Source organism: Ochlerotatus camptorhynchus, unplaced genomic scaffold, assembly GCF_037179485.1.
Source record: "Ochlerotatus camptorhynchus isolate MF236.1 unplaced genomic scaffold, CSIRO-AGI_Acam_v1.1 ptg000159l, whole genome shotgun sequence".
In the NCBI taxonomy this organism is placed as follows: Eukaryota; Metazoa; Arthropoda; class Insecta; order Diptera; family Culicidae; genus Ochlerotatus; species Ochlerotatus camptorhynchus.
Genome location: NW_027040649.1, coordinates 765,930 through 793,788, shown reverse-complemented (window position 1 = coordinate 793,788; position 27,859 = coordinate 765,930). Strand labels below are relative to the sequence as shown.

The window sequence follows — 27,859 nt, the reverse complement described above, 5'->3', positions numbered from 1 at the left end:
TAACTTACTGCGTACATGGATGCAATTTTACGCAAAGGTATTTGATTTTCACAGTCTCTAGTCTCTATATATCTATAGACGGCCTACATATAACTACCGATAAAAGTTTTTAGAAGCTAACGATAATGAAAAAAATAATCTGGCCACTGGGGGCAGCAAACAATATGAGTTAAAATTAATTCTATTAATTAAAGATATAACACGAATCCATTGCTTTCAATGCCAAGCATACTGCTGTTCACGGTAAATTTAGTTGATGAAATTTACACCGCATCGTCGTCGTCGTCGTCGTCGTCGTACCCCTCGAATGGTCCGCTATAGGTACTTCCGTTAACGACGGCCGTATGCGTTTCGAGTGAACATCTCGATCATTTCCAGATTCAATATTCATATCAAAGCGACTATAGCTGCCGCTGTATGGAAACAATAGCCCCTTCCGATTGGATGCTTCGTGATCTTGTTGGTGGTCTTCGCCGCCATCAGTCCTGCCAATCGCAAAACGTGTCTTCACATTTCCATTCCATCCATCTATCGCCGTCGTATGAACGAGCGGAAAGTGCTCCTATTTTATTCGTATTTTATATTTGCATAGAATCAGTGTCCTTGTTGTGTGCTTCTACCCAGACGGTGCAACCGTATAGTTACATGTGACAATTTTGCCTTCCTGGAAATGAAATTACATGGCTCGATTGAAGTGTTCCTTGATGTGGCGGTGTCGTCGGCAGCAGCGGCCAGGATTTTGCTCTTGATGCTCATCGTCATCGGAACTGTTCCAGCGGCTCTGGTCCCCGGCAGATGGCATACGGACAATACGTTGATTGATGGTATGGAAAAAAAAATGATGCGAGTGTGCCATATCGGGCGAGTTGAGCTGATCATAATAGGACAATATGAAAATGGTGTGGAGGTGTCAGATAGGGGTTCTTTTACTACACTCTCAAGCTCATCGCAATTTTTGGAGAGCAATATTTAAATTATCATATATTTTTTGGCATAGTTTGTTCAAACCTGGCCATTTTTGATATGTTTACGAATCGGTACGCTACGGCACGTAAACATTTGCCGAAACCATATTCGTTGTTCAGTTGAGGTTATTATGAGAGTAAAATGAAACCATCCGCGGGTAAGCTGCAGAAGCTGCAACTAATCAACGTCCGGAGGGTATTCAGTTTCATCATGATTTATTACTTTCCTACATTTGGATTTGATGAGCCGTGAACCGGTGGTGTGGGATTTCCCAAACAGTCTTTGCAAATGATCAAAAATTGTGCAACCCTTGTCATCAACTCACGCATCTTCTTCTTCGGTTTCGTAAAAATAGGCCCCGACATGTGTCCAGCCGGAACTACGTGTGTCCGGCCTTTGAGATGTCCAGCGGCCATGGAGCTGTACTGGAGTAATTTGACTCTGGCAATCGAAAGTGGCACCGTTGGCAGCTACCCGACGTCTCCCCTGGAGCTAGCCTACCAGCGTTGCTGGATCGTTACCGGCAGCAGTGACCGGACGGAGCACGAAGGCATCTGTTGCCAGATGGACCCGTTGCCCGAGGAGGATGGACGCCTGACCGAGGACAACGACGAGACGGTTGCGCACAATGGCTTAGGTTTCGTTCCGCAAGAGGAGGATGACGAAGCGGACGAGGAGGAGCAGGCATCGAAAAGTAATGACATCAATCACGGAAAAAGCAACATTCGAAAGAGAGCGATTCCGGATTATGGCCAGTTAATCGGGTAATTATAGCTGCGATTTGGCGTCTTTCCATCTTTTGTGATATTGTTTGTGTTGTATATCGATTATTTTGCTAACGGGTGAGGAATATGTTTGCGTTCAATATCATATGGGATTCGGCTTACGGTTTTATTAGCGCGAATGGTCTTCGGTGGTGGTCGATTGATTCAAGTTTTCGCATTGCGTACTGGCATCAGAAGAAATTCGTAGATGTGGGTGAATAAAAACCAAAGTTTTCGGGAAAAGAGCATGTTAGAGCCTGAAAAATGTAATCAGTCTTGTTTTAAAATAGCTTCGAACAGTTTTTGATTGAATGGCTTTCGTTCAAATGGTCTTTTGAAATCTTTGCCCGTAATTATCAAAATTTGGGATCCTTGATTTGAAAAAATATTATCGGTTTCAGCTTCGTTTTCTGACCACAATAGTGTTTTTTTTTTATGTTCCCATAGTCTTTTATCACAATGGGTCTGGGTTCCATCCCAGCCGAGGTCGGTGGGATTTTTCTGGGGCATAAAAACCTCTGGTCACGTTTTCCTTCGGAAGGGAAGTAAAGCCGTTGGTCCCCGGTTCATGAGTTGATGGGTCGATAGGTAGGGTCCAGGTGTGGGAGCTGCCTTCCTGGCACGTCGGTAGCATTGATGCTCAGCACGGAAAACAAGATCGACGGAAAAAACAAACCAAAGGAAAAAAAATAATGTAATGTGATATTTATCTGTCAAGCTGTGTGGTTTTCTACAAAAAATTACATTTTTAACGAAAGAGATGATTAAACTTTGAAATAAAAGAAGTTAGCTCAGAAAAGAGCCAATTTTAAGTAAAATTGAGCTAAAAACCATGATTTTAAATTAGCTGTCCTGGAATGAAAAATAACTTCCCCTCTGATATTTTTACATGAAAATATTCATCAAAGCCCGTAAAATTTTATCACGTCATTAGTTTAAAAAACTGGTTGCCCCAATTTGCAAATTATCCACCTCAATATCGTATGTTTTGAACACATAAGCACTCTTAACGTCATTTGTGAGGTAGCGTGTTGAAGTATTCTAGAAAGTTGCTTGTTTTGATAACTGAAAAAAACTCCTTCTTACATAGTATGCCATGAAAAAATCAAATAAAAAAGATATGGTTGAAAAAACGATTTGAGGGACCTTCCTTAAAAAATACTTCATATCACAATGAAAACAACGATTTAAACCTTTGATGTTTTCGGTAAAGTTTGTGGAAATGATAAGATCCACAACTTTGTGGAACATTTTATTTTTCTTAACCGCATAGAAAAAAAGTTAGAAATTTTATTTTTTGTTCTAACGGATTTAAACTATGGACGACCCCTTCATCAGATGCGCCTTTATTCAAATCTAAACTTGTTTGAAGACACCAGCTTGATTAATCTGCATCTTTATGCACTTTTTTAGTTTTTACCTGAAAAACACCCTCCTAGACCACTGTGCAGTGTCCTCAAAAAATCTATAAAAATATCATAAGTGGAATGGTTGAATATGCATTATAAAGTTTTACCACAAACGAAGTGACAGACGGAGCGGCTCGAAAACTTTGGAGACTAACCTGCTATTGCAATTTTTCAGTGTACCACATGGCAACACCACTACTACTGGATTGTACCACATGGCAACACTTCTACTGGATAAAACTAGCATTTTCACCAAATGTACTAGAATGTTTTGGTTCTATCTCTTTCACTCTACTCAAAACTGAAATGCATAAAAAAATGACAAAATTTTACACTCTTTGCACACTGTCATTGTACACAAAATCAACTTTGAGCAAAACCAAAGCAAAAATACTATCCCATCTGGTGGATGATGGCACAAGCTTCTAAGAAAATTCTATTACAGCGAACCACATTATTTTGATTGATTTCATCGCCAGTTAGTCATCTGTCACCTCGTTTGTGGTTTTACTATTGGAAGATTGCCGTAAAAGCTCAACGCAGATGTCGCCACTGCATGATGATGATAATGTTGACAGACTGCATATAAAATTCGTGAAAATTAGCGTTAAATCATAATTTTCATCAAGCCTGTGTAAAATCCTTCCAATATAACATTCGAATTGAAGAAGAAAACGTTTTTACGATCAGACTGATGTGCATCTTTGACTTTTGCAGTTGAACTTTCATAAGATATATTCATTTCATTTCGCGGCTCCATCAATGCTGCATCGTAAATATGATGTAAACAGAAGTAAATTGCTCAATTACTCAAAATAAAGATGATTTATCATCTTGTAATCACATTGAAGAGCATCTAGCACCATTTTATAGTATGGTGCGTGTTGAGTAAAGTAAGTTCCGTTGCTAGTTCCGTTGCGTTTTCCGTCGAAAATTGTGAGTATCAATATGTTTGCTTAGAAAAGGCCAAAATGAACATTTATTGAATATTGGCGTCCTATACAACCGATTCTCCATTACCACCAGCATGATACAACCTTTCCTAAGTAAATTAACTTAATTTCCACTTTCATCTTAGTGGAAATCGCACATATTCACCATTTTCCGAAAAATGCAGCTGCGCAGGAGGTAACCTCTCGCTGTGGGTGCAAACTTGTTATGCATTATTTTCCATGAAAACCTCTCCGATCTATACCGAAATAATAACAATTAGTTTTCAAACACGTTTTCTTACACGATTCAAGCAAAAGTTTCCACGGGAAATTATTAGTTTTTCTTTATGGACCGATTTGCCCCAAAAATCGTCTGTTTTACTTGGAATATTTGGAAACTATCCTCCTTCTAGTAGTTCTCACTTCGAAATGTAGGAGGCGAAAGCTTGGAAAAGTTTCACTGCAACACAGCAAAAAAATAATTTTGATATCACGTCAAAGTGGATGCACTACAATCATGTCGAAAATATGGTGTAATATTAATTGCTAAAAAGGACAAAATTACCATTAATACAATGCATGAACTGACATTACGCTGCTTTTACTGCATTTGTTTATTTATGTGGTCATAAAAATTACATGAAATTTTCGACATGATTGTAGTGCATCCACTTTGATGTGATATCAAAATTATTTTTTGCCGTGAAGACGCCAATTCAATCAAGAGTATTTACCGTTCGTGATGTGCCGGTAATATCCACCATATTGTGTGAGGATTTGTCCCTGCAGGGATTTGAACTTCTCACTGAAATCCAAACATTTTGGGTTGAGAATCTTGGAGGTTAAAGAGAAGTACAACCTGCTTGGTTGGTGGTCAAAAAGTAACTAGCATTTATTTTCTGAGAGAATACAAATTAATAACAGCATGGCTTGCTTTAATGTCGTTCTTGTTTCTACTTCAACACTCCTTCTCAAGGACGATGTTCTGCAAGCCAATCTCCTCCCGTATCTTCTGCAGCTTAATTCGGCCTAGTGGTTTTGTCAGCGGATCCGGACAAAGTTATACCTGGTATCGATGTGCTTTGTTCGTCTCGTCACTCCTTCGGCACTCAGCATACTGATACAGCTTTGGTTGTTTTCGTAGACGGTCACGGGTTGCTGAATATCCTCGCCTAGTCCTCGCATCAACTTGAGCAGCCAGAGAAGCTCTTTGGTGAAGACAAGGTCACGCACTCCTGCTTGCGAGCTGTCCAGCTAATTACTCCTCCGCCAAGCTTGAACAGAAATCCAGAATTGGACTTTCTATCCGTACGGTGCCCGCCCAGTCAGCGTCAGCGTATCCTTCAAGATTGCCTCTTCCTCCCAGTCGCAGCTTTAGTCCAGCAGTACCCTTCAAATACCGCAGGGCTCGTTTCGCTTCCGTCCAGCCACGTTCCGTTGGTTTGCTGACTTTGCGCCCAAGGATGGACGCCGTGATCGCTAAATCGGGTCGTGTGCAAACAGCAACGTAGAGCAAAGCTCCCACAAGGCTCTGGTATTTGTCGATGGTTAACATTTCCTCATCCTTTTGCTCTATGGTGATGAACCCGGGGTCCATCGGAATTTGTGACGATTTTGCTTGTTCCATCCCAAACGTGGTCAGCATCTTCGAAATGTACGTGTCTTGACACAATTTGAAACTTCCATCAGCATCACGTTCAACACGAATCCCAAGGTAGTTGCCTACATCACCCAGACACGAAATCTTGAATTTCTGCTCCAGGTGCTTCCGTACTCGTGCGTACTCCTTGACGCCGTCGGTGACGATCAACATATCATCCACATACAATAGGATGAAGAACAACTCACGACCGGTCTTTACGAATAGACAGCTATCGGCTTCCGTTGCTTCGTACCCCAGCTTCTTCAGAACGTCGGTAATGGTCTTGTTCCAAACCCTTCCTGCTTGCTTCAGGCCGTACAAGCTCCTCCTCAAATGGCATACATCCGTTGGACTTCCGGTTTCGTACCCTGGTGGCTGACGCATGTAAATTGTCTCCGAAGTTTCTCCATACAGATACGCCGTCTTGATGTCGACATGCTTCACCTGCATCTTTCGGCGTACTGCTACCGAAAGGAGCGCCCGGAACGTGGCGTGTTTTGCAACCGGCGCGTAGACCTCGTCGTAGTCAGTACCAAATATCTTGGCTGTACCCTTGAGCGACAAGTCGGGCCTTGTATCTTGCTACATTCCCGTCCTCATCCAGCTTCTTCTTGAAAATCCACCGGCAGCCTACTGGTTTCCGATTGGTGGGAAGGATGACGATATCCCATGTGAAGTTTTCCTGCAGCGACGTATACTCCTCGTCCATCGCTTTCTTCCAGTGTTCACGCTCTGCACCCGACAGTGCTTCTGCTAGCGTCGTCGGCTCGAACGATTGCTGACTCATCAGCTTGCTGGTTTCAGTGAATCGGTTCGGCGGTACCCCTTTGGTTGACCGACTTGAGGCACGTATCGGAATACACGTGAACAATGGATCTCTCGGTGCTTTGAGGGGACGTTCATCGGCATTGTGCTGCTCGGTGAGCGTAGCGTCCTCGTATGATTCGTTGGTTGTACCGTATTGATCCTCTTCCGCTTCGGATTCCGACACAAGTTCTTGCTCATCGTCAGTTGGCTCACCGAGAACGTCCCCTGCAACGATAGGAAAATTATTATTTTTTGAATTGTCGGTCAACGGGAAGTCAATGTTACTTCCATTGTCATCTTCTTCGTCCTGGAAGCTGCATGTCGGCAAAAATCAAGCATCTCTGCTATTGATAATGTGTCCAGTGCTTCTGTCCAGGAATCGGTACGCTATTTGATGCACCGAATAACCAACGAAAGTCATCTTCTGTGCTGCTGCATCCAACTTCGTCCGGTTTTGCTTCGGGGTCCAAACATAAGCGTCTGCACCAAAAATTTGAAGGTGACCCAGGTCCGGTTTTTCTCCCCACCATGCTTCGTAAGGAGTGGTCTTCAATGACCTGGTCGGAAGTCAATTTTGAAGATAGTTCGATGTGTTCATAGCCTCCGCCCAGTACCTCGTCGGAAGCCTTGCATCCAGCAGCATACGCCGCGCCATTTCGTTCAAAGAGCGGTTCTTGCGTTCTGCTGTCCCGTTCTGTTGCGGGGTGTGTGGAGTAGTGAACTGCTGCCTGATTCCTTCTTTCTTGAAAAAACTCTCCAGTGACCTGTTCTTGAACTCACCACCATTGTTGGAACGCACAATCTTCGGCGGTCGGCCAAACGTCGTTTTCACTTCCATCACAAAATCTCTCAGCTTCTCCTCAGCATCCGATTTCTCCCGCAGGAAAAACACATTTGTGTAGATAGTACCGACATCCTCCTGGTGTGACATTCTTCATCGGACCACACACGTCCACGTGGATGAGGTCCAAAGGCTCTTTCGATCGTTTCTTAAACTTCTTCGGAAACGGAAGTCTCGCCAATTTTTCTTTTTGGCAGCACTCGCAAACAGACCGTATACCACAGTCTTCGATTTTCATTCCGGTTACTAGCTCCTTTTTCACCAGCTCCTGGGCAGCATCGTTATCTCGGTGACCCATCTTCCTGTGCCACACGTGTTGGCAGTTTTGCGTGTGCGATTTCACCCCGGTCTTCAAAGCGTTGTGGGCGTTTTTCAAAACGTACAAACCACTGGACACAGTTGCCACTGCGCTCCTTTCATGATTCTGCAGTTTTCGGTGTCGAAAATCACCTTTCCGCCTTTCGCTACCAGCTTGCGCACCGAGATCAGATTCGTCTCTAGATTCGGTACAAACAGGGTATCTGAAAGCGTAATTGTTCGTTTGTTATCTTCCAGATCGCAGCAGTCCACTTCGCACGTTCCTTTGCCCTTCGCAGCTGTCATCGTCCCGTCGGCTAGCGTGACGTTTTCCTTTACTGCTTCGTCCAGCTCAAGGAAGGATTTCAGAGTCAACGATCCAGTTTCCGGTTTTACCAGTCCCTTTCGCCGTGAAAGCACAGTTGTCATTTTTCGCTTCTCGAACCGCCTTCGCTTTGGATGGATTCTTCCGGTGCTTCTGGTCGCTTCTGCTTTCTCCTTCTTGATCGCTCGCTAGCTTCCGGTAGTCCCGCTGCTTATGACCCGGCTTCTGGCAATAATGACAGACGAATACCTTCTTACCAGATCCATCCTTCATAATGGTCTCCGCGTTGTAGCTACCTTGTTTCGTCACTTCGTCGACCAGCTTGGTTTTCACGAGCTCCAGCCGATTGACCGATTGTCGCTCGTGCACGCTGGTCCCCAGAGTTCCAGGCTTCGATAGCGGTCGCATTTCCCGGGTCACGTTCCGTCGCAGCTCGTGCTTCTGGTCTTGCCCCGGTGACGTATTTCCATAGATCTTCACGAATCAGCAGCAGTTCGGTGCTGAACTTTCAGCTGCTGTAATTCGTTCCGTTCAACTTCGGGACTTGAATTTTCTCCATTTTACCTGGCTTCAATGAAAATTTTCTTCCGTTGTTGATCCGTTTCTTGGCAACCCAAGCGCTGGGCCCATACAACCTGCTTGGTTGGTGGTCCAACAGTAACTAACATTTATTTTCTGAGAGAATATAAATTAATAATAGCATGGCTTGCTTCGATGTCGTTCTTGTTTCTACTTCAACAGAGAAGACGGAATTCGATCTAAAATGATCAATGTAACCTAATGAATTTGTATACTAATACTTGAGATAAAAGAATCCCCACTTTCATTGTGTGCGTTGGGGTGCCCGGGTAATAAGCTCCCATTTGATTAATCAGATGTAGACAAAAGCAAAATAAATACCACAGACAAAACGAAAATACACTTAAAAAATTACTGCTCTCAAGGAGTGTTATAATGAAACATTTGATAAGACATTTATCACGTACCATCGACAGACTTGGATATACTGTGTGCTTTTATCTATAATACGTCGATTGGAGAACTAGATTCAAGGAGGAAAACTGTAAAACAATCATGTCACATGATTGGAACACCGACAAAATTGGAAGTTTTGTTTTTGTCTGTGGTACTGATTCACTGTTACCTAATATATAACTAATTAATTCTATTATAGTATATTACCAACTCTCCATTGAATGCCAACCCAACTGGATTGTCTTTAAGCGAAGATAACAAATCAAGAAGACTGGCAACTCTTCCATTTTCTCATACGTATGCTATGAGACAGGTACAATCACGTCATCTGCCGCTCAAAGGTAAATGCTTCGAATGAATTTGATAGCAAAGATTACATCCTCAGAAGAAGGGTTTGTATATTTGCTCAATTTTCTATGCGTTGCTTCCACCTTCACTCAAGCGCAGTTTCCAGTCTTCTTGATTTGTTGTCTTCGCTTTAAGGTAACATATGGCGAATGTGCTGCCGATCTTTAAAAGTAGCCAACCACAGCTTCTGCACTCGTGCTTTCGTTGTCGGTCCTGGACAAATAAATTTTAATTCCTCTCTCTGAAAACAGTTCACTGTGTAAATAGATTATTGCTTAGGAACTTTGTGTATAGCAGTACTGATATCTGGTAAGACCACGTTGCCTGGAGCAGTCACGTTTTTTTGACGATAGATGAGTCGTTCGCCAGATTTACGCACCAGATATTCCATATAATAGTGTAGCCTGCCTGAATGTTTATTTACCCCTCTGGCATGTGGGTGAAACCACAGAGCTTGAGGTACAGAAAGGTTGGAAGACGCCAAAGCAGGATACGTTTTGACCAGAGACACTGCCAATACATTCTTGTGGTACGAAGAGGGACGCCTATGAAGTAAAAACCAATTCAGTATTGCACTACATATTTTACTAGGTAATACCAACAATCAATACGAAACTAACGATTTTAAATTGGCTCACTACTTCACTAGCCTATTGGTCCCAAGCAAACGATTAACGTATCCCATTCTAGTCCTAGTACTACGCAATGTTTGTTTTGATTTGCTATGAAATTTTGACAGATAAAATGAGGGGTTATTGGTTTTTCCTATGTTTCGAGGGGTGATTCGATTAGCTTGGGACCGAAGAGAGTACTAGAGCTGAGCCAAAAAGTTGAGTTCGTTATGTCGGGACCTTCCAGTCTTATACCCCGGACAGACTATGGCTTATATCATGTAATATAGGCTGGCTTGCAATGAGCACTCATATATAGGATTTCCAGTGAAAACTAGATGTATGAGTGCTCATTGCAAGCCAGCCTATATTACATGATATAAGCCATAGTCTGTCCGGGGTATTAGAGTTACCTCTATGGTAATACCATAGAGGTAACTCTAAGACCAGAAGGTCCCGAAGAAACGAGCTCAACTTTTTGGCTCAGCTCTGGTACCAACAATCAATACGAAACTAACGATTTTAAATTGGCTCACTACTTGACTAGCCTATTGGCACAAACGAAGTGACAGACGGAGTGGCTCGAAAACTTTGCTGACTAACCTTCTATTGCTATTTTTCAGTGTACCACATGGCAACACCACTACTACTGGATTGTACCACATGGCAACACTACTACTGGATTGTACTAGCATTTTCACCAAATGTACTAGAATATGTTGGTTCTATCTCTTTCACTCTACTCAAAACTGAAATGCATAAAAAAATGACAAAATGATACGCACTCTTTGCACACTGTCAAAGAATCATTGTACACAAAATCAACTTTGTTCAAATCAAAACAAAAAAACTAACCCATCTGGTGGATGATGGCACAAGCTTCCAAGAAAATTCTATTACAGTGAACCACATTATTTTAATGGATTTCTTCGCCAGTAAGTCGTCTGTCACTTCGTTTGTGCTATTGGTCCCAAGCAAATCGACTAACGTACCCCATTCTAGTATAAATTCCAGTACTACACTATGTTTGTTTTGATTCACTATGAAAGTTTGACAGATAAAATGAGGGGTTAGTGGATTTTCCTATGTTTCTTGGGGTGAATCGATTAGCTTGGGACCGAAGATAGTACCAGAGCTGAGCCAAAAAGTTGAGCACGTTTCTTCGGGACCTACTAGTCTTAGAGTTACCTCTATGGCTCTACCATAGAGGTAACTCTAAGACCACTGGGTCCCGAAGAAAATCATTATTATTTTTGGCTCACTCAGTACCAGAACAACGGTCCCAAGCAGTCCCAAGCTATTTCACTCACCCCTGCATGTTCTGCATGAATCCACACACCCCTGATGTTATCTGTCAAACTTTCATAGCGAATCAAAACAAACATAGTGTAGTAATAGAATTTCAACTAGAATAGGGTACGTTAATCGTTTGCTTGGGACCAATAGGCTAGTCAAGTAGTGAGCCAATTTAAAATCGTTGGTTTCGTATTGATTGTTGCTAGTACTATCATCGGTCCCAAGCTAATCGATGCACCCCTCGAAACATTGGAGAATCCACGAACCCATCATTTTATCTGTCAAACTTTCATATCAAATCAAAACAAATATTGTGTAGTACTGGAATTTATACTAGAATGGGGTACGCTTATAAATGTGAAGGGACCAATAGGCTAGTCAAGTAGTGAGTCAATTCAAAATCGTTAGTTTCCACCGGTTGGTTACACCTCCAAGGGCAAATGCAATATGTCGTGATTGGGCTGCTACTGGGGAGAACCTACTTGACTGATTATCAGAAATCAGAAACTGTTTCGTAGCGTTTGTCTTTATTTTTGGCAAGACATCTGCACCTTTTTAGTATTTGCTCCTCCTGATGCTGCTGCATTCGTGGATCTCAACCGGTTCCGGACTTCCTTTTCATCGAATTGAAGGTTTTCCATCCAGATCCAAAGTGTTTACGTATCCCGGCTATTACAGAACGGTACGACGGCTTTTTCGAAGTTATTTTTTTTTTCAAAACGATCGAATGTAAACATAATTAGCAGTGGTGCCAGAATTGATTAAAAATGTGCTTATCATGCGGTGGACGGGTGTTCGAAGTGTGTTTTTGTGGGTGTTAGCATGACACAAAACTATCAAAATGACAGCTCGCTCCAATATATATTATGTGGTGATTTTAACTAATTTAATCACACTATTTTTTAAATAGTTCCAAATTATGAAATGTTGGATTCCGGTTCCATTTGTAATGCAGACTACGGAATATGTAATTACCGCGGTACCAGCAAAGAACCTCGTAAAGAACCCAATTTTGCATGAGTATATAGGGGAATTTACGTATTCTCGGCAACCTTAGCAGCGACCTTCTTTCTATAGCCTTTTTCTCTAAGGAACGCACACATATGCAGTATTGGTTTGTTTACAATCTTTTGCTACCAGCTGCTCTAACAATTTCAGTCGAAAGAATTGTCAAAAACTGTTTTGAAACGCTTTTACAAAGCTCCAATCTTCTCTAGTGAGAGCGAGTATTGTCGGCAACCAGTTTTTCTTCGGCAACCGTTCCATTTGAACTGCATGTAAATCTGCTGTTCTATTATCGGCAACTCGTTATCAGCTACAATTTGTAGTGCGTGTGTTGCATTTTAAGAAAACCTTGCTAGATTGCTTTTTCTCAGTGGTAAAAATATAGTCAAATTGAAGCTGAAAGCATAAAGAATCGTTTGCATGCATTCAGCGAAGTGTTTTCGTAAGAAAATCCAGTGAAAATAGTGTTTCAATTTGTGTTGCCGAAAATAGTCTGTCATACCGAAGCCGTCATTTCCCCTAATGCCCCTTTGGGAAGTTTAGATCTTTCATGATTTCTATCAAAAATCTTTCATAATTTCTATCAAGTCCCGAAGACATAGCGGACTGCACATAATACCCAAGCAACATTGCAAGTTTTATCAAGGTTGTATAGCATTCTTCAAGTCGAAATCATGGTCTACAGAGCCCTCATAAAACCAAAATTGGTACTTCGGTAGGCCGGCAGTAGAGTTTATCGTTTCTGATTCTGCTTCTATTCCTACCCCACCTCTAGATCCGACTTCCCTTCGCCAAACCGATCGCACATCCGTACCAAACGCTGCATCGTTGGCCCGGAATGTAAGGTCACGCACCACCGCTACCGTCGATTCGACGGAAAGTGCAACAACATCGGTCCCGGCAAGTCCCTCTGGGGCTCGGCGGGATACCCGATGGAACGGGTCCTCCCTCCAACGTACGGAAATGGAATATCATCATCCCGTGTCCTGTCACACGATGGCCGATACCTTCCGAGTGCTCGGGTCGTGTCGGACAGCATGTTCATAGACTTGCACGTTCCGCATCGAAAGCATAACGTTCTTATGATGCAGCTGGGACAATTTCTCGTGCACGACATCAGCCGGAACAAAGCCGGCGCCACTGATGCCAAGTGCTGTTTGCCAGACAACAGCCATCGGGACCCGCATCCCTCTCCGGCGTGCTCGCCGATTCGGGTTTCCTTCAAGGACACGTTCTACTCGCAGTTCAACGTGAAATGTATGCACTTTGTACGGACGGCGATGGCTCCCCTAGACCGTTGCCAGGTTGGCCATGGACGGCAAGTTTCTGAGGTCACTCATTTCATCGATGGGTCCGGGATATACGGGAGCTCCAAGAAGGTCGCCAATGAACTTCGCGCGCATCAAGGAGGGCGTTTGAAATCAATGGAACATCGGCATATGCATAACGAACTGCTACCGCTGGAGGAGACAGAGGGGGCCTGCAACAAGAAAGCAAGAGCATGCTTCAAAGCGGGCGATAATCGGTTAAATCAGGTCGTTACGCTAGTTGCGTTCCATACGCTGTTCCTACGGGAACATAACCGCATTGCGAGGACGTTGGAGAAGATCAATCCCCACTGGAATGATGATATTTTGTTTCATGAAACCCGCCGGATTGTAAGCGCTGAGTTGCAACATATCATCTATAACGAGTACCTGCCGAAAGTCGTTGGACCGGACTTCATGGAGATGTACGATTTGCATACATCTCGGGGGTACAGTAAGTTCTACAATCCGGAGAAGAACCCGGCCCTTACGAGTGAGTTTTCGGCTGCTGCATTCCGGTTTGGACACTCGACTATTCCAGGGCAATTTGCGTGAGTACGGTTAGTTTGTCCTATTGTAATTACTAACAAACGAGATAAATACTTTGCAGATTCCCAAAAGGACAGGTGAACACGCACGATACCTATTTTGATCCGTCCAGCTTAACCGAGCCGAAATTTTTCGACGAACTATTCCACGGCATAATGACGCAACCGATGCAGAAGGTGGACGACATGTTTACCCACAGTATGACGTGGTTCCTGAATCCCGAGGAAGGACAGCCGTACGGAAAAGATATTGCAGCAACCAACATCCAACGGGGACGGGATCATGCCATCCAGTCCTACAACTACTACCAGCATCTGAGCGGACGGGAAGCCAAGCGCAGCTTCGCCGACTATGGGCCAGCGCATGGCGAAAAACTGAGTCAGATGTACTCCCGTCCGGACGACGTCGATCTGTACGTGGGAGGCATGCTGGAACATCCTGTCCGGGGAGGAGTGGTGGGGCCCACGTTTGCCGAAATCATTAGCGATCAATTTTCCCGACTCAAGCAGGGCGATCGGTACTTCTATAGCAATGGACCGCGGACGAATCCGGGTCATTTAACGAAACCGCAGCTGCAGGAACTGCAGAAAATTACCCTGGCCGGAGTGCTGTGCGCCAATGCGAACGATAAGAAGAGCTTCGAGGTGGCACCGGAAGCGCTCAATTTACCGCATGCCGAAAAGTAAGAAATGGGGGTGTTTGAGATTTCGCTGGGTAATTAATTTAAATCTTTTGTTATTTCAGAAATCCACTTGTATCCTGTCGTTCCAAACTTATCCCCCGGTTGAATCTGAAGTGGTGGAAGGATTAAAGGCCAATTGCCGTACAGCGATTGTTGTATTTAATGTGTTTGTTATATTGTTATAATATAAAGTCGATTTTTTATGTGTGCATGTTATGCGTTAGCAATAAAGGCAATGTCTGTGCTTTTGATTTTGTAATATTTGTTCTTTAGTTCGTGTTGCATTCTTCCATAAAAAAACGTTCAATTTGAGTGTCGACCTTCTCGCACGGATCAACCCTCACCGCTGGACATCACTGGATGTGACGTTCATTTCTGAGCTGCGCGCGTCGCCATCTTTGTTTACATCGGCCGCCGAGATGCCTCTGGTGGTCACTAGCCACACCAACGCAACAATTTCAAGGTGGTGATCTTGTCAAACACGGTTGTCTACTCGGTTTCGGTAGTGCTTCAAAATCGCGTATCCTTTGTTTTTCGCACAATAATCCGTGCAAAGTGCCGTAGAACCGGAAAAATCTTCGCGATTCGTGTACCGCACGGTTAGTGCTTCGGTTTGTGATAGTTTTCCGCCTAGGAAAGCGCATTTATGGTCGTGAAATTTGTGAAAACATATTCGCCAATTCGGACGACATTGGAATCATAGTCGCTTTTTTTTTCTTTTTGTGTAAAGTGTCTCTTTTCGGAGTTTCTCTTTTGGAGCTGTCTTTCTCTCCTCTCGCGGTGTGTGTGTTGCTCCTTGGTTCGCTCTTCCGCGTGCGTCTTCCTTTTGCTGGTGCTCTGTGTGTTTATGGCACACACGAGGTGAAAAGAGGTGACACGGGAAAGTAGCAGTGTGTGAAATAGTGTTCCGTGTGGAGAAAGAGAGGAAAATGGCAAAGGCGAAGCGGATGGCCTAACAAAAATACCGTCACATGAAAATATTAAATACCAGTACAAGGGGTTGCAGCAGCCGTGCATTGCACGACTTGTGATATTCTTGGAAACCAATCAAGAAAAGGTGTGTTTGTTGATATGTGTTCATCGGCAGAAGTAAATGAATTGAAAGCGAGAAAAAAAGTTCGTTGAGTGTGCAGTGCGAGAAAACAAAAGCGAAGAAGTTTCCCCTAAAAGAAGCACAGCAGCAAAACAAAAGCGAGCCTAGTTTTTCGATACTGGCGTTACGGTGGTCAAATTTTGGTGAAGAGGTAGAGGGAAAAAAGTGAAATTGTGTTTGTGTGCTAATTGTTGTTGGTGCTGGGCACCAGTTATGGTTCAGTGATTTGCAAAAGCGGATGTATGGTATAATAAATACGTTGTGTCCAGCGAGCTAGGGAACCTCATGTGTGCACCTGGATGGTGAACTGAATCTGAAGTTGGACTAGGCGCTAGTTGCTGCAGAACTCCGAACGGGCAGAACCGGCTGAATAATTCCCGAAAGGTAATGCAGCGATGGAGCTGATTCGAACGTAGATCTAAGAAACTTGAGTCAATAATTTTGTGGGACAATCATTTCGCTTACATGGACAAAAGTCAATGTTTACGTTTGCGACCTTGGTCGTTATGAAAGATCACACGGAAGGTTAAAAGTGAAGTTGATAAACACAGAAAATGTCAGTAACAAGCATTGCTGGACGAAAATCTCTGCCATTGTGTTTGCAGATGAAGATAGTCACTTACTTATTTGTAAAAATTGCAAGAGATCTTTCATTGAAAATGTATTTGCCAGCTTTGGTAACAAGTTGTCGAATTTTTGGAGAATTTCGATGACCATTGAATTTCTGGCGATTTCTGGCACGTATTCTATACAAGATCTCAGAAAATAACCATGATTGTCAAGGTTATTTAAGGATTAATAGTTTAAAGTAAGAATTCCAAAATCTCTGTATTAGATATATCTTAAAATATTTTCAGGATCCAAGTTTCACCGAAACAAAATGCCAAATTTTCAGCTAAATTATATAACTTTCGCTATTCGGGCAAATTTGCAGGATATTTGATTCCGGAATATCAATTTCCAAAATTTTGAAACATTGAAACATATTCACGTTTCTGGGACTCAGGCCAATTTGGAAGATTCCAAATATAATACACCTGCAGATATTCTGGGACTTAGTCACAATTTCAAGCTTCTAGGACTTTGCCAAACTTCTGGAACTCGGTCGAATATTCAAAATTTCAGAGCTTGCCCAATTTTCAAGATTCCGGAACCAAAAAATAAATATGTGGGACATCATATTAGCCTTAAATTTCGTAACCACATTCCAGAATGATTAGAGTTTAGGACGCATCTGCTTTTGTGAACATTTGACTTCAATCACTGATTTGTCTCAAGTTTGTAAGTCTCATTTTTGATTTATTTCAAGTTTGTAATCAACTTTATGATAGTTCAGAGATCTTCAGTAAAGTCCCATCAACTTCACAACAATTGTAGGAACCTTTCTGAAGTTCTTGGAAATGGAAAGAAATGCTAAGAATTTCATAAGAAAAAAAAATGCGGAGAAATAATCCCGTCATGTGAAACTTACTGGAAACTTTAAGAACCTCAAAGCGGTTCTGTATACAGTGCTTTCCTGATTTTGTCAGCATTTTTTCCCAGATTTTGTCAGCCTGAAGATTTTGCTGAACATTTTGGTTTTTAAGCATGAATTCTCAAGCAGTTCGCTCCAAATTAGCTTAGTTGTTTGTCGCAACAATAACAGGGGTAACTCAAATAAACCTCCTTTGCGACACTGCACAGCTGTATCGAGTCAATCCCGATAAAGGTAACTAGGTGGCGGATAGAGCTGGGATGGCTGCAAAACAAGTTATGGGCAGATACCCCATGCAAAAAGGAGGTTTCGTGATCGCCAAAATTATCGGAATATTCATATGCAGTTGCTACGCACCCGATAGACGATGGAGCAGTTCCACGAGACGCTGGTTGGACTTACCGAATAGCTGATCAGACGAAGACCGGTAGTCATCGGAGGAGACTTCAATGTTTAGGCAGTGGAGTGGGGAAACAGATGTACCAACGCAAGAGGGCACATTCTGCTGGAAGCTCTGGGGAAGCTGGAAATTAGGCTGTACAATAAAGGCACCACCAGCACTTTTCGCAGAGATGGCCGGGAATCCATTATCGACGTCACTTCATGCGGACTGCAGTCCATCGCTGGTGGAAAACATGAATTGGAAAGTGTGTGAAGGATATACCCATAGTGACCATCAGGCAATCCGATATGGCGTCGACCAACGGAAACCTGTGGCAGCACAGAGGATGAGAACTTGCGACCTGAAGTGGAAGACGAGTTGACAGAATCGTTAGGGAGATCATGTGACATGACCATGCCGAGGAAACAGACGACCTCCAGCTTATTGCTGCAATTAGGTAATTAGCACCCTCCACGCTAGTTGTCTCAGAGCCAGAACACGTGAGAGCAAGAACAGAAGCAGACATGGAGGAACGTAGAGGAATGTTCCGAGCACATGAACGAGAGATAAAGCAGAGCAAGTCAAACTGTCAACTGGAGCTGGGTCGAGACGCTGCTGCCAACGACGCACACCGTGTCGTGATGACGAAGATCAGCTGTCAAGTCATGCCCGCTGAAATGTGCTTAGAGAACCTGAAAGTCATTGTGGACGGACTTTTCTCGAGGCACTTCACTTTAAAGTCAGAAAGCTACAAGTGCGTCTTGAAATGGCTGGGAGTGATAGTCGACGACCGTTTGGCTTCAATAAGTGAAGGCCATAAACGCGGTAGCCAGAATTATACCGAACATCTCGGGACGACTCCTAGCTAGTGTATTTACGTTGATACTGAGATACGGAGGTTCAGCCTAGGTTGCAGCGCTGAAAACCAAGCGGAATTTAAGGAAACCAAACAGTACGTACCGGCTCAACAAACCGTACGCAAACTGTTCGAGATGTTTTGGGTACCCTTTGTTGTATTAATAGTAAATATTTATCAGTAATTCCATTAATAGTGGACAAATAATGGTTAAACTTGATTTCAAAATCATTTAGATGGATAAAGTATTGTAAAAGAAAATTTCCCGTTAGTTACTGGGACTTCACTGAAAAGTTACTGGGACTTCACTGAAAACCTCTAATCTATCATAAAGTTGATAACAAACTTGAAATAAATCAAAAATTATAATTGCAAATCAGAGAACTTCACCGGAGTCAAGAGAACTCCAGAAATAAAGAGAACTTGAGAAAATTTCGGAAACCTGTAAGAAGCTAGATCTAGAAATCTTCGGGAAAATTCAGAGATCTTAAGAATAACTCTCGTAACTTTAGTCCAAACTTTTGGAGCAGTTTAAAGATCTTTAATCGTGAGTTAAGTTAAATTCAGTATAGTTCCAAGCTGTGCGAAAACCCTTAAGTTGTTTCGAGAATTCCAGGAAAGCAAAGAGACCTTCAGAAAATTTATGATAATTTCAGAAATTTTCAGGAAGTACACAGAAGCCAACAGAATTTCTGTAAACTTTACGAGAATTACATTTATTTCAGAGCAGAATCGAGATCTTCTTTAGAACTGAGAACATCTAGACCGATTAAAAAATCAAAGGGCAGTTCAAATACAGGGCTGGTAGCGAGTCACTTTTTTCAAGCTAGTCACTATAAAGGCTCCTTTTCTAAGGCCAAGTCACTAAAGTCACTTTTATTGTAATCAGTCACTATTTTCAATTTTTGTAGCGTGAATTTATTTCAAGATTTATGATTCTTCTGTAGGATCAGATAGTCCAATCGATGTCTACATGTTGTTCTAATTTTCGAATGATTCGAAAATGTGTTGCTTCTACAGAGCTTTTGGACGTATAATCGTCTTTCTTTATTTACAGAGTGTCCACTTATTTGGCTAAATAGAATTATCTGATTTTTCTAGAACTATAACGGGTAATTTCCAGATATTTAATAAGAAAGCTATGTTTTAGAAAATGCTTTTTTTGGTACAACAACATCATAATCAGTTTTAAAGAATCAGCTGTACAATCGAATCCATTTATTCTTGAAGTTTAACATTTATTTAATTTGAGTAATTCTAAGACCACAAAATATTCTTAAAAATTTTCAAAGTGCCAGAATTAAGGGAAAACAAAATATTTGAAGTTTGTTACTAACATTATGAACAATTAGAGATCTTCAGTCCCGTTGACTTCACAACAATTGTAGGAACTTAACAAAAGTTCTGAGAAATAAAAAGAGATGCTGAGAATTTCAGCGAAGCTTTATACACAATCTGCGGGAACGTACGGGAAATTAACATCCTGAAAATATGGGGAACTAACTGGAAGCTTTAAGAACCACTTCTGTTAGCTTCCGAAAAACTGCAGGAGCTTTCAAGAAGTGCCTAGAATTTCAGCTGTGCCAAGAGTACTTCAGAAGTGAAGAGAACTTGAGGAAAGTTGTAGAAACTTTTAAGAAGTTTTAAGAACCTCAGAAAAGCTAGATCTAGAGATATTTGGGGAATTTCAGAGATCGTAAGGGCCAGATTTTTGGTGCTGCTTAAAGATCTATAAGAATGAGTATAGCCTAATTCAGGATTGTTCCATGATGTGCTATAAAAAAAAATCAAGAACTGTTAAGGTATTCCGAGAATTTCAGAGAAGTACGGAGACCTCAAGAGAATTTCTGAAAACATCCAAAAAATTCCAGGAACTTCACGGAAGGTATTTACGAGAATTCCATTTATATCAGCAGAACCTAGATTTTCGATAGAATTGAGAGCTTCAGGAAAGCTCCGACAACATCAAGGCAGATCCGAGAATCAAAGGGCATTTCAAATAATTTCATGAAAACTACATGCACCTTAAAGAAGCTTCGATAAACTCAGGGAATTTCCGGAATCTTCAGCAAAGCTCTGCGAGAATTTCTAGAACGCGATATAAATCATATGAACATCTTGAAAGTGTATGAGTATTTAAGGGGTGTAATATCATGGATATTTCAAGTACTTCAAAAATTTTCGAAAAACTAGCTCTAGTTATAGAAAGGGCAGTTCCACGAAATTAAAATAAAAAAAGTTAAGAACTTCAGTGAAAGCAATAGAACTATATTCCGTTTCATTCCACGAAATATACGGGAGCAAATTTAATCAATTGTTACGAGAGTTAAAAAAGGAATTTCAGAAAAACTTCGAAAACTTTACAGAAGCGCAGAGTACTCTAGAAACATATTGAGAACTTCAAAGTAATCTATAGAACTTAAAGAGAACTTCTTGAATTATCTTGAAGATTAGCAAAATGCGAGAGCATGTCAAGAAGCTTAGTAAGCTCCAAAAAGGGGGTATTTCACGGAGAGTTCAGTTCCATTAGTTTCAAAAAATTAGCGGGATATTAAGAAGTATCCAGATTTTCATAGAATTTCAGAGATGTTAAGAAGATTATTGATATCATCACATGAGTTCAGAAGATCGTGCATGCTTAAACATGTTTAGGACCATTCAATTAAAATCAGGGCAGTACAACAAGCTTCAAGAGAACTTCAAAAACTTTAAAAAAGTTTCTACAACTTATGGAAGACCAGAACCTCAGAGCAGTTTCGTTAACATTAAATAAATTACATAAATTTAAAGAACCCCCTTGGAATGAGGTCCTTAGAAATAAGAATTAAATTTCATGAGCCCTTAAAAGTGGAATTTGACTCCACATTCTTGAAAACTTTTCATTAAAATATCCTTATCCCAAGAAAATTATTAAATTCCATCAATAATAATTAAACTTCCTGAGACTTCCTGAGAGATATTCTCAGGAAAAAATAAATTCTCTGAGGATTTTCAGTTTTCCAGGTTTTGCCAGGTAGTAGACACTCTGACTCCGTAGGTTTGGTGATAAATTTTCTCTTGAATCTTGCCCTTTAAAGCTTCAGATCGTACATAACTACATCAGAACATCTACTTTTCATCTCTTAGGTCACTTTTAAATCACTTTTTTCAACTAGAAATAAGTGACCAAATAGTGACGGTCACTTATTTCTTCAACATGGTCACTAAAATCTCTATTTTTGACAGCATTGATCGCTACCAGACCTGCAAAAAAAAAAATCAAGAAAGCTTAAAGAGGTTTCGAGAAACTCAGGGAATTTCCTGAAACTTCAGCAATGCTCCGAGAGAATTTCTGGAACGCAATAAAAATTATGTGAATATCCGGAAAATGTGAAACTATTTAAAGGGTGTTATATCGTGGAAATTTCTAGAAATTCAAAAACTTTCGAAAATTTTGCTAATTTGATTATAAAGCATCAACAAAATTCTAAGAAATTTATATGTCTTTAGATAGATTCACGGTATTCAGCAAAGTTCCAAGTACTTCAAAGGTGATCAGATAACTTTAGAACAATCCCATTAACTTAAGGAAATGGAATTATGGGATTGTCCGAGAATGCTCCACATTTAGATTTTATAGGCGAGATGGGCACCACCGGAAGATTCAGCTAACAAACGGGAATTTCGCCGAGATCTCAGCTAACAAACATAAATTTTGCTGAATCTCGGCAAGTTTTTCACTGAGATCACAAGTTCATAGGTTTTTGACATTTATGTTATATATTCAGAACCTCCACGTTTCTTTTGCAAGAACAGAAGTATACCACAGAAGTGATAGGGTTATGTACTGCTGTGAAAATGTTGTGCCGTTACGTTATGTCCACCATTGAACTACAAACAACCATACCAAACGAGGATGACGGGATGAAGGAAAATTGGGAGAAAGAACGGTCATTGCCCAAAATCGGCCTCTTTTAATAACAGGCGTCCGTGTGCTAAGACGCATTTTAATTAGCTAACTGCAGTGGTTGATTTTTTTTAACGAGAACCAGGACCCCCCTAGCAGCAGCTAGTGTACGCTAGGGAAATTTAACGTTCAACACCTCTTTTATGTTGGACCTTAAAAAGGTCATCCGTCAGCACACGGCCGGCTCGTGAAATTGGAAACAGTCTGGCCAAACGTAGGCCATAATCCCAAAGGAGTTTTCCCTGCTTGGCTTGACCAAGGTGGCCTTGCCACGGTCGGCCCATCTTGCCAACGAAGGACGACGCCTGCCATCCCACCTTCCAGCAACGGCCGCTGGCCCGTCATCCGCTCGATTCGCCAATCTGGTGAGAGTTCCGACCGCACAGTAGGACAGAAGTCACTGTTTCGACCATCCCGATTCACCATCAACGGCAGTAGCGGTATGTACCGGTACAGTGATCAACGCGATTAGGCTACACGACACATATTACACGAAATTGCAGGGCTGTTACAACAGGCGCGAATTTTGCGAATTTCGCGGATTTGAACTTTCAGTCGCGAAAATTGCGGAAACATCACGAAGGGACTGATGTGCTGTCACGAAAATTGAGGAATTCATTGTAACCTTTCCGTCCCGGACTATTTTGCTGTCATAAATTTTGTTGTTCATTTGGCTCACACCCTGCAAATAATCGAGAAATGATCTCAATTCCATAAGTCACACGGAAATTCCCTGAGGTCTGTCCAATGTGAGACATTTTCCTTTTTTCCAATGTGAACATAGCATTTTTCGTTGTCAAATCATAAACGAATCGTGTATATGTGAGTAATTGCCATGTATACCGGATATTCTAGGTTCTCCAAATCCTCCTGGAGTTCAGTTGATATGTTCTGCTATATCAACCAAGACTCCAGATTCAAAGTGTCTATGTAGATTGTACCCGGATTATTGTCACGTATATAAGAAGTTATAGGATCTGAAATCATTCTGGAGATCAGATTATTTTTCTACTAGATCACCCAAGACTAATTCAATATCTGTAGTATCGAAATATGCCCAAACAAATTTGCAGTGTCTATGTGGATCATGCCAACCTATTTCCGTGTGTGCCTAACGTTCTAGGATTTCCAAATCGATAATTCGATACTACAGATATTATCCTAGTCTTTGTTGATTTAGTTAAACAAATCATCTGAACTGCAGGACGATTTGGAGAGCCTAGATCATCCGGTATACGTGGAAATAATTAAACATTATTCATATGGACACTATGAATCTGTTTGGACATATTTCGATACTACAGACTTTATCCCAGTCATGGTTGATCTGGTAGGCTTGTTCGATGGTGTTTTGAGTTTGATGATAGCTTCCAATTTTTCAGGATCAGCTTTCAAACCACCGGCAGTCACAATGTGACCCAAAAATTTAACACTTACTTGATTGAGCAAACATGTATCCTTGCTCAGTTTCAATCCCGCTGTATGCAAGCGTTTGATGACTGCCTCCGTAATTGTTGACAATTTATCCAAGCTTTCCGCATGAACTAGGATGTCATCCATCGAAAACTCCACCCCCTCGATGCCCTGCAGTGTATCAGGCATAACTTTTTGAAATACTGCCAGAGCAGATGCCAAAACCGAAAGGTAATCGCTTACAGGCGTATCTCCCCCAGGGAGTGCCAAAAGTTAAATATTTGGACGTTCTTTCTGTAACCCTGATTTTCCAAAACCCCTTTTTGCAATCAAGGATAGTAAAATATTTCGTCTTTTTCAATCGGGCAGCTATCTCCTCTATTGTTGTGAGAGGGTAATGTCGTCTTAATAAATTGTTATTTACCTGTGACGGGTCGATACAAATTCTTAGCTTATCATTTCGCTTCACCAGTACCATCGCATTAACCACCGGCGTTGGAACGTGAATCCTTTCTATCACTCCTAGACGCTCCATAGAATCTAACTGCTTTTTCACTGATGATTTGATGCCTAGGCGAGTAAGAGAGGTGCCACAGTCGGAAGAAGTGTTAGTTTGTTTACTAAAATGAACCATGCCCATTTTGCTATGGCAAATTTGCTATAAGAAATGCTCCTCGTGTTTATTAGCGAAATTCACATCAAATATTGATTAATTGCGTAGGAAATCAGTTTGGCACGGCATTTGTGACCAGCATACACCTTCCGGTTGTATAAAACTGGTCAAAAACTGTCCAAATCCGCAGATAAAATTTTTGTTTTGAATTTCTGTATGGCAAAATAGTGAACTTTTCGTGAACAATAACGGCAAAGAACTCACCAACACTGGGAGATCGTGAGTTCCTGCCCACCTATCATTTTCCATCTCGATCTGATGCTATGAGGAACATGATGTGCTGGTCTTGCTTCCTATTGAATACCCCCAAATTGAAAAGGAAGCCATTCGGTTTGCTTGCCTGAAATTCCATCAATACAAATGCGGAGTACATTCTTCTGGTCGATAGTTATTCCGTATTTTTCGACATTAAGCAGCTATCTCAAACAACGTCTCAACATTTTATTAAGAAGTTGAAGGAATGGTTCTCCATTCATGGAATTTTTCAAATTTGGGAGACCGATAATGGACCTCAATACGCTTGTGCCGAGTTTCGTCAGTTCTGTACCCAGTGGGGTTTCGAGCATCGAGTCCCCACTTTTCTCGAGCAAATGGATTAGCTGAGAGATACGTGCAAGTAGCTAAATCAATGTTGAATAAGTGTAGCGATGATCATTCAGACATACATCTAGCTTTACTTCTCATGCGGAATACACCGAGAAGCTGCTCCATACCATCACCCAACGAAAGACTCTTGGGTCGTTTGGTACGATCAAACATGCCGATGACGCTGGATGCACTCCGGCCTAGAGTATCAGTGAATGTACAACAACTGCTGGAACGAGAACGTGAGATTCAGCAGAACCACCGAAGTTTGCCGAGCAGGAGAGAATACATGTGCAGAACCAAGTGTCCCGTAAATGGACACAGTAGTTAAGGAGAAGGAATGCCCATCATCTGCGGAAGCTTCATGAAGATGATCAAGGAGACGAAAGTGCATCTGCATGCTGATAGGATTTCGGATGACGTACAAAATGAAGCAAAAGCTGAGACTAGTGTCAACTGGAACAGATGTTCACCTGTGAAGCCATCAAGTGATGGTGACACAGTGACTCGTTCCCGTTGCACCGTGAAGTCCAATAAATTAAGTGATTTTGAATATTATTGAAAAGGGAAGATGTAACGTATTAGCCTACCTACACTAACGATCTTATTGTAGTGCCATACCTTTGTACTTTGACCTTGTTGTAAACCTACCTTGTATCACATATACTACCTTGCAATAATGACTTGACTCGTTCACTTGACAACATCATACATGGTATACATGTCAATAGTTCATGCATGATCCACATAGACACTGTGCATATGTCTGGAAATATTTCGATACTAAAGACATCTCGATTGATGTAGTAGATCAAATTATCTGAACTCCAGGACGATTTGAAGAACCTTGAACATCTGGATTACTCGAAAATAGATCATGCATGATCCACATAGACTCTTTAAATCTGTTTGGACATTTTCCGATACTACCGACATTATTACAGTCTTGGTTGATCTAGTAGAACAAATCAGCTGATGTCCGGGATGATTTGGAAAACCTATAATTTTCGGTATGTATAGTAATAAGTCGTGCATGATCCACAAAGTCTTATATATACGATTCGGTTATGATTTGACAACGAAAAGTGCTGAAAATGTCTCACCATTGGACAGAACCCAAGGAATATCCGTGTAAATACACAACCGCGACGTGACCAACAAGTGTGACTTATGAAACTCTGGTTGGTAATTTCTCGATTAAAGGGCGAACACGAAATTATTGCGACACCGAAAATGTCATGCCAATTTTCTTATAATGTTTAGAATCAAACCAAAATTTTAGGGTAGTTTTATACATATATTTACTTCAAAAATCAAAAGAAAAGTTAATCGATGGAGCCTTGAGTGTAAAATTGAACGCATTTTCGCTTGATGCCCTCCATCAAAGTCTTTACAGTTTCATCCGGTACCAGTTTCTCAGTTTTTTTTTCCATTTTCTTAACATGTCCTTTTCGTCTTTGACTGTCTTCTTGCTCTTCCGAAGTTCCCGCCTCATTATTGCCCAGTACTGCTCCACCGGGCGCAGCTCCGGACAGTTTGGCGGATTCATGTCCTTTGGAACAAAATGGACAGAATTGGCCTCATACCACTCCAGGACACATTTAGAATAGTGGCATGATGCCAAATCTGGCCAAAATAGCGGAGCTTCGTCGTGCTGCTGCAAGAACGGCAAAAGGCGCTTCTCGAGGCACTCAGATTTGTAGATCTCGCCATTTACTGTGCCCTTTGTCACGAAAGGCTCACTCCTCAGTCCGCAAGAGCAGATGGCCTGCCAAATGAGATATTTGGAGGCGAACTTCGACATTTTCTTCTTCTTAAATTTGTTGTCCACATCGAACTTGCTCTTGCCGGTGAAAAACTCCAACCCCGGAATTTGCTTAAAATCGGCTTTTATATACGTTTCGTCGTCCATCACACAGCAGCCATATTTTGTCAGCATCTTCTCGTAGAGCTTCCGTGCCCGAGTTTTAGCCGTCGATTGTTGCCGCTCATCGCGGTTTGGGAAGTTCTCATGGTGGCCAGCAAACCGGGAAAACCGGGAATACCGGGAATTACCAGTGAATTCTTCTTGGAATTTTCTTGCAACTCCTTCTAATAATTCAATAGGAATCCTTCTTAAAATACGCATTTTTAATAGAAACTAAACGATCGATTCAACCTCTGGTGGTAAATAGGAGGACGTTAAAAAGAGTGTTGTGAGCAGAAATGTTTTTCGTGAGACATAGGAAGCGAAGCACTTTTTTACTTTTCCTGATAAATTGATTCATCTGAGATGCTCCAAAACTTGATTTACAGTTTAAAAAATTATTTCTGTATCGTTTTTGCAAGGATCCTGCTAGTGTCCAGGAATATTTTTGGTGGGAAAATGGAAAATTTTAAAAGTACCTTAGTGGTTATTATATTCTGAATTTGTATATGAAAAGTTCAAGTGCAAATCAGTTCATATCTGTGAAAAATCGTAAAATATGGCAACTACTGATGGAAGTTGGCAAGATGTTGAATGAAAAACGCTCTAATTTGCGTTGTGAACAATCCTCATTCTGATGTAAACAAATGGTTTGGCTGACGTTTCATCTCGAATTCGCTTGGCGCACTCTACATTGGTAGTTCATTAAAAATACCTATTCTTTTGAGCATATCTGGACATTTCGATTCCTTTGAAAATCTTTTAACTCTATTCA

The 27,859-nt window shown here is 41.5% G+C and overlaps 2 protein-coding genes across 2 annotated transcripts in view; both read left to right on the top strand.

Annotated features, from left to right (window-relative positions):
• The first annotated feature begins 417 nt into the window (after positions 1–417).
• On the top strand, positions 418–14,992 carry LOC135701406 (chorion peroxidase-like). Its single transcript, XM_065222189.1, has 5 exons — positions 418–824; positions 1,322–1,730; positions 12,994–14,076; positions 14,136–14,756; positions 14,819–14,992. Exons 1-5 carry the CDS (start codon positions 671–673, stop codon positions 14,883–14,885), a joined length of 2,334 nt encoding a protein of 777 aa, XP_065078261.1. The 5' UTR covers positions 418–670; the 3' UTR covers positions 14,886–14,992.
• Positions 14,993–15,253: 261 nt separating this feature from the next.
• cno (canoe) overlaps positions 15,254–27,859 on the top strand; it is a 360,255-nt gene continuing 347,649 nt past the window's right edge. Inside the window, exon 1 of the mRNA XM_065222197.1 lies at positions 15,254–16,233. The gene's annotated coding sequence lies outside the window, so the exon portion shown is untranslated. The remainder of the gene's footprint in view (positions 16,234–27,859) is intronic.